This window comes from Typopeltis vanoorti, chromosome 12, assembly GCF_054136105.1.
Source record: "Typopeltis vanoorti isolate ZY-2024b chromosome 12, IOZ_Tvanoo_1.0, whole genome shotgun sequence".
Lineage (NCBI taxonomy): Eukaryota > Metazoa > Arthropoda > Arachnida > Uropygi > Thelyphonidae > Typopeltis > Typopeltis vanoorti.
This window is the reverse complement of record NC_143560.1, coordinates 56,964,139-56,976,484: the sequence shown is the minus strand read 5'-3', so window position 1 is coordinate 56,976,484 and position 12,346 is coordinate 56,964,139. Positions and strand designations below refer to the sequence as shown.

At 34.1% G+C, this 12,346-nt stretch overlaps 1 protein-coding gene across 1 annotated transcript in view; it reads left to right on the top strand.

Moving 5' to 3' along the window:
• LOC150100811 (serine/threonine-protein kinase svkA-like) overlaps positions 1–12,346 on the top strand; it is a 230,343-nt gene that overhangs the window by 186,275 nt on the left and 31,722 nt on the right. Inside the window, exon 9 of the mRNA XM_090401906.1 lies at positions 10,671–10,976. Coding sequence (XP_090258032.1) covers positions 10,671–10,976 — 306 coding nt within the window. The remainder of the gene's footprint in view (positions 1–10,670; positions 10,977–12,346) is intronic.

Genomic DNA, 12,346 nt, shown 5'->3' with positions numbered 1-12,346 from the left:
TAATTGCTTTCTCATTTGTTATGTTCACAGCCATCCAAGAATAAAGGATGGCAATATGACAAAGTCATTGATGTTGCTTACCAGTAAAAGATTCTAAATTTTAATAACCCTGTGGATTTGCACATGGAAATATCAGAGCATTTTGAAGTTGATGGGATGGCCTGATTAACATTCAAACTGTGAGGAACCAAGATGACAGTGATGCCAACAGAAAAAGATCCTTCATTACATTTACAGTTGCAGTTTTATATGATTATGAAATATGTCTGTCAATTTCTTAGATTTTTGTTCTTTGGCTTGCAACATCATGTTAGATATATTTTTTGGCACTGTCCTTTTTTTGGCATATTTAAGGCATATTGTTAAATAATAACATTGTGTAATACTATATAAAGCACTATAACACTGTCATGTAAAAATAGTTACTATATCTTCCTCAAGTACTTGAAGAAGAAAAAGCCACCAAAAAAGCATATATACTCCTGATTTTCTAACTCTTGAATATTTTTTTTATCACTGTTCTGTCATTTCTTGTTTTATTTATCAGTCTTTCAAATTAATTATTCCAAACATACCTAGAATATTTTTATTTGCATTTGCTGTCAACTTTTTATGCCACCTTTGTCATCTCTGATTCTTCAGCACTCTTCCTCCATTTCTAAGGTTTGTTAATAATCTCTAGTTGCCACCTTCCTGATATTTGTCTTCTGTATCCTTACTATTCTTCTCATGACTTTTGTAATAACTGATTTTACAAATTGCTTTGATGACTTAACATTTTACTCTGTATTCTCTCATAGCATACGCCGACTTACTTGACCTATCAATACTCTTTCTTCTTTTCCTTGACTGCCTCTTTAAACTTCTTAAGTCCACTATGAAAGTCTGATTTCTATCCTTACAGACAACCTCACCATAAGCTGTCTGTCTGAATCGATCAATATTTTCTTCAAGGTCTGCTACTGATTGGTTCTTATTTTCAAACTTTTTTGTTTTCTTGAATAATATTTGTATATTTTTAAAGTATATAAAAAGCCAGCCTTGATTAGCTGAGTGGATAGCACACCTGCTCTTCAACCAACATGTTGTCATGGGTTTGAATCCTACTGTGGGCATAGATATTTGTAAAATGACGAGCTTGTATAGCTGCTTGAGTTTATAAGGCTTTTTTAAAAAAAATAATAATAAAATATTTTAGTCTGTGATTCACCTCTGAAAGTTGCTTGAGTTTGATCTTTTTTAAAACCTTTTTTTAGACCCTTTTCAGTGTGATATTTAGTTTTATTGCACTCAAAACTAAGAAGTGATCACTTCCTGTTTTAAATCTTCTATATCCTTTTTTTTGTATCCTGTTGAACTTGAAGATATTACTATGAATAATAACAGGCAGTAAGATTTTTCTTTTTTCTTGTGTCTTCACTCATGTAAATTGTACACATCTCTCTTGTCAAAATGTGGTGTTAGTGATGACTTCACAATGTTCTAAACAGCTCCTCCGTGGCACAATTGGAAGAATGGCAATACATCATACCCATCAGTTGGAAAAGGCCTAAGTTTGATTCTCATTGTGATGTGAGGAATCTTTGTGTGAGAATTTTTCAATTGAAGGTAAGTTAGCTGATCTCATGCGGAGGTGGCAGAGTTTTTCTCCTGGAAACTCGGGTTTTTCATCCTGCATACAGACAAATTGGTCTTCAGAACATATACAATTTACAGACAAAAAAATATTAGTGGTGGTGGCCAGTAGATGCCGTTGATGTAGATGATGATGATAGTGGTGGAGACGGAAAGTTATTGAGTAGGTTCCCTCCCTCAAGGAGTCTTTAGACTCCTTGGAGGTGTCACAAAATAATAATAATAATAAATCTTGGAGGTACTTATCTTACTATTAGTTTTGCTTTTTTCACCTAATTTTTCCTAAACATCTCTATATGTTTGGTATCCATCTCTTACTCTGCTGTTTAGATTTCCAACATGGACCAACATTTCCTTTTTCTTTATGTCCAGCTGCCTTCTGACTCAAAAAATTCCTCCACATTTTTCATCATCTTCCATAAGACCATAGGCACAAAATAAGTCATATTATCCAATTTGCCATTTTGGTATTTGCCCACCACAACATACTATTTAAGTGTGTTATTATAAATAGTGATATCTGCATACCAGTTTAGTACCAAGTGTAATCTCTCTCTCTCTCGGATCTCCTCATGTCTGAGGACTCGTGACCTTCCTGAAGATGCTTTGCCATTTCTTTCTCTCCTGTTCCTCTCTTATTGTTTGTTCTCGTTTAAGTTCAGTGATTCTTGATATTTGGTCAGTCCACCTGTTGGGGGGGTTTTCCTCTTTTTCTTTTCCCATGCGGTTTACCTTGGACGATTACTTTTTCTAGGCAGTTGCCTTCCCTTCTACATATGTGTCCAAAATATTGCAGTATTCTCTTTTCGATTATGTTTATCACTCTTGTGTGGATATTCAGTTCTAAAATACTTTTGTTTGTTTTCTGTCCAAGACACTCTTAACAATCTTCTCCAGCACCAGAGCTCAAACACCCCAATTCTTCTTTTGTCATAGTCCAAGATGCAGAAGCATAGAGAAAGATTGAAAAAAACTAATTTTTTTTCAATCTTTCTAATTTCTACAAGCTTAATTTTTGTCTTTTTGGAGATGTGCCTGTCTTTCCAGATCTTGGTTTAATCAGTCATTGCTTTTTTAGCTAGTGCTATTCTTCTGCTTATCTCTTTTTACATCCATTTTTTTTTTGTTATCATCACTCCAAGGTAGTTGAAATGGTCGGCAATTTCAATTCCTTCTACATCTATCTCTTCTGCGTTGTTTAAAATCATTATTTTCATTTTATCCTGATTTATTCTTAAACCGCGGCTTAGGCTTTCTCATTCTAATTGATTCAGGATGGATTTTAATTCCTGTTCACTTGTTGCTATTATCACTGTGTCATCTGCATATTGTAGGTTAGTGATTGTTCAGCCACCTAATTTAATCCCTCCATTCCACTTTTCTAGAGATCTTTTCATTATAGTTTCGCTGTAAAGGTTGAATAGTAATGATGAGAGTATGCATCCTTGTCCTGATCCTTTTTCAAATTGAAATGCAAGGGACAGTGAGTTTTCAGTTTTTACTGTTGCTTGATTTCCTTTATTTTCAGTAAACAGACTCTGAAAGAGGCATGTGAAGTATCTGGAACAACAGAAAAAAAAATCCGAATGATGGACATAAGAAGTTAAAGAAGCAGTCATGGAAAAGAAGAAAATGTATTGGAAATTTATCCAATATATCCAGCTTCCAGGGATGACCCCTTGTTCTGGTCCCTCTAGCCAAGTGCTGAAACATTTCCCCTGCATTAATCCTATAAAACCCTTTATGCAACTTAAATGTCTCCATCATATCCCCTCTTTTCCTCCCATCAACCAACTTCTGTAATCCACACACCCTCAATCCATTCTCATATGGAACATCCCACAAGCCACTCATCATCTCTGAATCCTCTTCACTGCTTACTCATACCCAAGAAACCCGGGAGACCAGACGTGAGCACAGCAATCTAGATGTGGGTGTATCAAGGCTATAAAGAGGAATAACAACTTCATTATCTCTACATATTAATGTGTTCTTCAGTAGCCAAGTTATCTTATTAGCAACTTTAGCAATGTGTCCTCTAAACTTAAACTCTGTCTACCTCCACTCCCAAATCTCTAGCTTCACCATCTACTGGAGTACAGTGCTATCAATATGACATGGCTTGTAATGTATTTTTCCCAAAATGCATAACTTTACACTTCTCCATATAAAACCGATATCTATTATCTTTTACCCATACTGACAGCCTATTTAAATCGTCCTGCAAGCTCTCCACATTGCCTTGATTAACTATTACTTTACCTAATTTTACATAATCAGCAAACAGCTGAATATTTCCTTTCTGGTTATTTCCTATATCAATTATGTACAAATTAAATAGCAATGATCCCAGCCCTGAACCTTGTGGCACACCACTACTCACCTGTTTTCACCTTGATTCTGCCCCTCCATATATACCACTTTTTGATATCTGTCCAACAGCCACCCTGTTGTCCATTCCCATTTGTTCTAATTTGCATAACACAGTTCCATGTGGTATTATGTCAGATGCCTTTGCAAAATCACTGTGTATCTATTTCCTTTATCCAACTCAGCTGTTACTCTACTGTAAAAATTTAGTAAATTAACAAGGCATAAACGACCCTTCACAAAGCTATATTGACCCTCATATATCACATAGTATCACATTTTTATCCACCCATTACTGAATTCTCTTTTGGCCAATTTTTCTAGTACTTTTACTACCATGCTTCAGATACTGATTGATCTATAATTTGCTACTGCAGTCTTAGAACCTCCCTTATGCAAAGGAGTTATTTTGCCCTCTTTTCATTCCCTTGGAACTCTACCAGAGCCGAGACTTAAAGAGTTTAATCAGAGGCATTGCCAGTCCCCTTGCACATCCTTGCAAAACCCTAGCTGATATCTCATCTAATCTCATAGCTGTACTGACATTGAGATTCTGCAATATCTTAAGAACATTCAATTCATCCACCTCTGTGTTCATATCAGTGTCTGTCATGTATGTTGAAGCAGTAAGCTCACTAGGATGGCATACCCTTGCAAAGTGGTCACTCACTAAATCAACCATTTTATCTGTTTCTATCTCCTTGTGACTATCATCACTCGTTAAGGTTAATCTTCCATAGTCATTCTTCCTCTTATTTGCCACATAACGAAAGAATTGTTTGGTATTTTCTTTGGCCTGCTTGGGTAGATACTTTTCATAATCTGATTTTGCCTTCTTTGCCATGCTTGTCACCTTTCTTACCCAAGCCTTTTACTCTTCATGAATTTGCTGGTCACCCTTCTCTTTATATATATCCTCCACAGCATTTTCTTCTTCTGAAGCTCATGCTTAATGATGTTACTCATCCATCTAACTCCTATCTGATTAATGTTGCTTCCTCTAGATGACCTTTAACTATATCCCATGCACTACTGACATCCTTACCCTACAGTGTTTTATGCCATGGCACAGATTTAAGCTTCTTCCTAATCTTGTCATAATCACCTGCCTTGTAGTTTCACATATATCCCTTCTTGACAGAATATTCCTCATGTTTTACAATCTTTCAAGTCAAGACCGTATGGTCACTTTCACTAATCGGAGTCAATGTGGTCACCTTGGTTATGGATAGCTCTTCTGATCCTATAACCAGGTCCAATACTATCCCATCCTTAGTCCCCTCCATCACATGCTGCTTTAAGTAATTATCTCTTTGTAGGTGTATAAATTCTGTTTTCTTCCTGCCATATGTTCTCTCTTCCTTTCAGTCTATATCTCCATAGTTGAGGTCCCCTATAATAATCACTCGACCTGTACTCATTGTACTAATTTTGCCATGCATGTCTTCCAGATCATCTGTAGAACTCCCAGACCTGTAGCTACAACCAACTGTATATTTTGTCTTACTGGCCTTAACCCGCCGTTAGTAAGGTGGCAGTGTCATAGTTATTTCTTTCTATATGTTTGGAGTCTGTGACACCCCACCTTACTAATGCCGGGTTAATCTTACTCACACACACTGAAACAATTAGAAATGGAAGAAAGAGTATTATAAAAGTAATAAGAATAATGATAAAGGTTACACAAAAACTGAAGATAAAGTTAGACTATTACACTTTTTTTATATAATCTTTGTCAAGTAGCTTTATTTTATCCTCCTACATGTTTCGCCAATTTTTCTATTGGCATCCTCAGGGAATACAAACTAGTAAGCTAAAATGAAGGTTACAGACTAGGATTATCTTATGATTATGATTAGTTGCTATGATTATCATACAAAAACTGTATGATAATCATAGCAACTGCAAACCGTCTCTACCAGATAACCAAGTGATAATTAACCTATCTAAACACGTTTTAAGTAAACCTGAGATCTCTATCCTCAAAAAAGGATTCAATTTTGCTTTAAAACCCACTGTCATTCCTAAAATAGAGTTCATCTGCAACTTAGAAAAAGCCTTCTCATTACTACCATTTCCAGTAGCTAATGACTTACGATTAAAAAGCAGCATAATCCTTTCAGCTCCGTCAAGATCTCCTAACACCAACTCTAACCAAATGGAAAGAAGAACGCTTCTCAAATTAAGGAATAATAAAGATATCATAAGCCGACAAAGGTAATAATACAGTTATATTAAATACTAAAGATTATGAAGAAAAAATTAAAAATCTATTATCTGACAGGTCTGTATATGAAGTTCTCAGTAGAGATCCTACCACAAAAAATCATAATGACACCAATGAATTATTACGTGGAATGAATAACTGGCCTATAGAAATTATAAAAAAACTAAAATCAATGCACCCACTAACTCCTAGATTGTATGGCCTTCCAAAAATTCATAAAGAAGGTATACCATTACGTCCAATAGTTGATGGAATCTATTCTCCCACTTACCAACTGTCCAAGTATCTTGCGAAGATTTTACAACAACACATTCACGTCTCGGATACTTATATTAAAAACTCAAAACATTTTATAGATAAAATAAAAAAAACATCCCTATCTTTGAAGAGGATATACTAGCAAGCCTGGACATCACATCTCTGTTTACTAACATTCCAGTGGTTGAAGTCATCAACATCTTAGACAACTTGTTCCCAAGAAACATCACTACTTTGTTCAATCACTTCTAAAAACTTCTAACTATTTTATTTGGCAAAAAACGATCTACAAACAACTCACTGGATTAGCTATGGATAAGTCAGCACTTATTCCATGAATAAGTCAGCACCTCCTTGTGCTGACTTATTCATGGAAGATCTAGAGAAAAAAAATCTTATCCCAGATCATTCCAAAACCGAAAATTTGGTACAGATATGTAGATGACATCTTTATCATTTGGGATCATACGAAAGAAGAACTAATGAATTACCTCAACCAAATCAATAGTTTCCACAATATCATCAAATTCACATTAGAAATGGAAAAAGATAAAAAACTGCCATTCCTTGACATTTTAATAAAGAAACAAACCAATAATAGTATCAACCTATCTGTATACAGAAAACTTACAAATACTGGACGTTACCTCCATTTCAACTCAGCTCAGCTCAGAAACTTAGCATTATCCATAGTCTCAAGAAAAGAGCTATACAGTATACGACAGACAAGGATGACCTACTAGCAGAATTAACCACAATATCCAGAGAACTTTCTTTAAATGGTTACCCAAAAAGACTCTATAACAAGATTCTCTTTACTGATATACCACATCGACAATGTGATGACGTCCAATACATCAGTACAATTACGATTCCTTTTGTCAGCAACATTTCCGAAAAATTAGCTAACCTTTTAAAACCACATAAGATCAGAGTGGCATTCAAACCAATCAACACTATTCGGAAATTTTTAAGATCACCGAAAGATCCTCACCCATTCTACAAGTACTCTGGAGTATATAATATACCTTGCTCATGTGGTATTAGTTACGTAGGTCAGACCTCTAGAAGCTTTGAAACGAGAACGAAAGAACACATAGGATATGTCAGAAATAACAGACAAGACATTTCAGGCCTTTCATGCCACTTTGCCTCTACTAACCATCACATTGAGTGGGATAAGAGCCTTATGCCATACATAGAAGATAACTACTATTCAAGAACCTTTAAAGAAGCAGCTACAGTCGCCCGTAAAACTGAAAACCTAAACAAGAATCAAGGTCTAATTTTACCAGAAATTTGGAAAACTTTTATCAGATCATTAAACATCAAAGAAATGAACTTTCATAACAATTACGTCATGAGCCATAACGAATAAATCACGTTAACGAGACACGCACATTGTCACGCACAATACCAATTTTTTGTACGAATTAGAACCATCAGTTATAACCTAGTCTGTAACCTTCATTTTAGCTTACTAGTTTATATTCCCTGAGGATGCCAATAGAAAAATTGGCGAAACATGTAGGAGGATAAAATAAAGCTACTTGACAAAGATTATATAAAAAAAGTGTAATAGTCTTATGAATAATTGTCAAGAAAAAATTCAACACACGAAGATAGTTATTCTAGATGCTTAAAGTAATTTTGAACGACTGTCAAACAAAAAAAGTGACAGAATGGTGGTAGAAAATATTGAAGAGGAATGCAATCAGGAGCACATATCAATATTTGAGGTAAAAAAAAAGCCATCATAAACTTGAAATATAGGAAGGCAGCTGAAAGAGGTAACATTCAACTAGAAATACTCATTGTGTAAAAGTTTTATAGTGACTACAGTACGATTTAATCCAGAGGATATGATCAGAAGATAAAATCAGAAGGTCAAATTCCAGATGATTGATATTATCAGAGAGCTCTTCTTCATTCTATAAGAAAATAAAACTGATTGTGAGAATTATAGTGGAATATCACTGTTGGCCGAGTGGTTACCATATCTGCTCTCCAGCCAAGAGGCTATGGATTCGAATTCCATGTAGGCATGGATGTTTGTGATTGTACTCTCCCAATATGGAGTGGGTCACCATGGGAGTAGTAGTAGACCCAAAATCTCCTACAATGGGAGAGGCCTTCACCCTGCAGTGGGTAGAAAAATAGGCTATCAATCAATCCCCTTGAGTGTCTTTGGTAAGATTTATGCAAGCATACTTGAGATGAGGCTAAGAAAAATTATTAAAAATAAACTGGAGAAAAACAAATATCCAGAATCAGGTGAAATGGAGAATGTCAGAATGACATTTTCATTTAAGACTCACTTTAGTACCAAGACAACTGTTCAGAACACTACAATTATATGGTGCAAATTATATGCTGTGGAGAATTACACAGTTCTATGTTCACGTTATAAATCAGTAGTTAGAATTGTAGGAGTTAAACTCACATGTAAGAAAATAAGGATGCACACATACACTATCTACACTGTTATTAATTATCACACTATGAAGGAAAGCGGCATTAAGCATGATATCAAAATTGGAGATATTAATCTCAACTCTTTATGCAGATGATGTTATGCTCCTAATAAATCCAGTACAAAACTGCTGGATTCCTTAACTAAATTGAAAGAAATTGAAAATCAGAATAATAAAATAAAAACTATGAAAATCAGCAAGAACATAAAATATGTATAACATTTCAGGTATTTAGGCACGATTTTTAGTGAAGATGGCAAATTAAATAGGGAACTAGATAGCAGAATAGAAATAGATAACAAATTATAACACTAAAGTAGAGAGTAGAGTAGAGAACACATATACAAGACGGTGTTGAAATCAATTTTAATTATGGATCTGACAGCCATAGGTAAAAAAAAAAAGTTCAAAGTAAAACAATTTTTCAAAGAGACTAGAGTTCTGAGAAAAATTAGGGGAGTGAATCAATGACATAATCATGTTATAAATGAAGAGCTTAGGAAGGTATATGATTGTTATCTTTTAGCAGAATTAATTTTAGATGGCACAGTTACTTAAACAGATTGAGGAAAGGAAAGGTTAAAAAAAACAATGTTTAATGCCAGAATGGCAGTGATTGTTTCAGAAATAAGTGCAAGACCAAAATATAAGATCTGATGTTGGAATCCTGACAAATAACATATTAATTTGGTGGAAAATTGTCAATAGGAAATTAGTAATAATAATAATAATACTAAAAAATTAGTAATAATTGGTAAACTTTCATGTAGTACTGTCATAGTATTCTATACACCCTTTGAGAATACATATCTGGAATTAGATGATGATAATGTGTAAGCAGAGGTAATCTAAAATGGTATAGTCACATACACATAATGGAAAATAAAATGCTAGTAACTCCAATATTTGATGCTAAGGCAGCAGAAAAAAGATCTGGTAATTCCTTAGAAGACTGACATGTAAGATCTGATAGTAATCTGAAAGTTGACAAATAGAAGAAAATTGTTGATAGGAAGCTTATTACTGTAATGTATATTTACATATGCAATACTCTTATGTTATCCTCTGGGTACATTCCTTTGAGGGCACATATTGGAAAATAATGATAACTCAAAAACTGGCATTTGTAAAAACTTGAGATAAGAAATCAATTACACAAAATATTGGCAAAAATATAAATTCGTTAATTTATTATAATACTAATTATATAAAATTCTACTATAAATTTCTGTAAAACTACACATTTATGCTGTGTATATGATTGGCAGAAAAAACTGATATTTAATGATTATTTATTTATTAATATTTTATTCTTTTTTTTTTTAAATTTCAGGTGTATCCACTTTTGGGTCAGAAATCATTTTCTGTCTTTATCTGATAATTCAAATCCAAATCTTTATCCAAATCTTCATGTTAATCTTCTCAACAACCTGTTGTTGATCTCTTATTTATGTGAAATTCTTATAACTGAACCTAAGTTAATCCACCCTTGAATGAGTTAGCGTATCATCAGACTTCTGGTATAGCACAGTGTAACTGTACCTTCAGTTAACCAACCATCTAATTACCTGATCAGCAAATTGATTTACTGCTGCAGTCTAATAATTGAAAGATTACTCTGTGATTTACTGTATATTGATATTTCATTAAGTAGTACTAATGAATTCATTTCTTATAGTAAATACATTTGCTTTTTTTTTTAATAGGTACATCCTATAAATATGGCTTCTCCTTCTTCTCATGTGAATACTTGGGATTCAGGAAGTGATACAACCGCTCCACATAAATATGACCAGAGGAACTGGGAAATCCTGGCTAACGATAAAGAATATCTGGATCAGGATTGTAATTTTATTCGGGACCAACATGGATATTCCCCTATAGATGTGAATTCTCAGTATATTAGAGACAACTGGGATGGAAATAGTCCAAATTCCCCTGTTTCTCCAAATTTTCCACCTGGTCATCCTTCTTATTATCTGTCTGCAATTATATATCCTCTCATGTCAGAGGTAAGATCATTCCTTAAACACAGTTTTACAGAGGTCAAGATATATATATATATACATGTGACAATTCATAAGGCAGTAATAATTACTTCAATCAAAATGTTTCCTCTTACTTACATATGACTTATTCCTGTGTAGAAAGGAAAACTAATAGACAAAGAAACAGTAAAAGATCAATAAGGGTGACAAACATTATAGAGTTATACAGGATTCAGATTTGTAGGCATGCATTGTTCAGATTTTAGGCATGCATATGTATGTGGCTGGGTATAGCTAGAATATATTCCAAGAAGTTAATGCTAAGATTTATATTTAGATGTAGATATTCCCAAATTCTTCTCTCATTCCATAAGACCTGATGTCTCTCTCTCAAAAATCTATTGAATGCATTTAATGCATTCAATAGATTTTTTTGGTCTGTCCATAATACAGTATCCTACAGTCACACCATAGTCAGTAAACACCTGGAGGATATTTTAAGGGGAGCGGCATGTCTAGGTATTACAGATGAGGGTAGTTATCTGTCCCAATAAAAGGAGAGAATACTGATCTGGTTTTATTTTCTCTAATGAATTTTGTGATTCTTATGGAAATAGATCTAACATCATCAAATTCCCGATATATACCCTCAAGGAGTGTACAGGATAAGATAGTACTACATGAAAAATTTACATCATTGCTAACTTCCTATCTACAATTTTCCTCCAAATCAGTCTGTTACCTGTCAAGACTCCAACATTATCAGATCTTATATTTCTATCTTCTAAGGCACTTTTTATTGTATCAATCCACCTATATCCACCAGAGAACACTCGTTTTGCTAATCTTTCCTCTTCCATTCTGTTTACGTGAATTCCTGGATGCTGACAATGTCAAGTTCTTTCCTAATATCGTTGTTTTTAATATGATATTGCCATTGATGTCATTTGTTCATGTCCCTAATCTTTCTCAGGACTCTCATATCTGCAGTCTCTAGTCTTTGGTCAAGTGTTTTACTTCTGCCCTCAGATCTATAAGTTAAAATTGGCTTGAATACTGTTTGTATACTGCTAATTTAGTATTTTGGCTAATTTCTCTCCCATTCCATATAAATGTATTCAGTGGACTTCCTACCATACCAGCTTTGTTGATTCTGTTGTCTATTTCCATATTTAATTTACCATCTTCACTAAAAAATTGTGCCTAAGTAGCAGTTCTATAGGTTCTCCATTCACAATACAGTTGATATTTTCAATGTTTCTGCCTATTTGCATTGTCTTTGTCTTTTTAATACTGACCTTCATACCATATCTTCACTTTAGTCAGGGGAATCTTGCAGACTTGTAGTGGATTTATTTAGAAGTATAACATCATCTGCATAAAGCAAAGAGCTG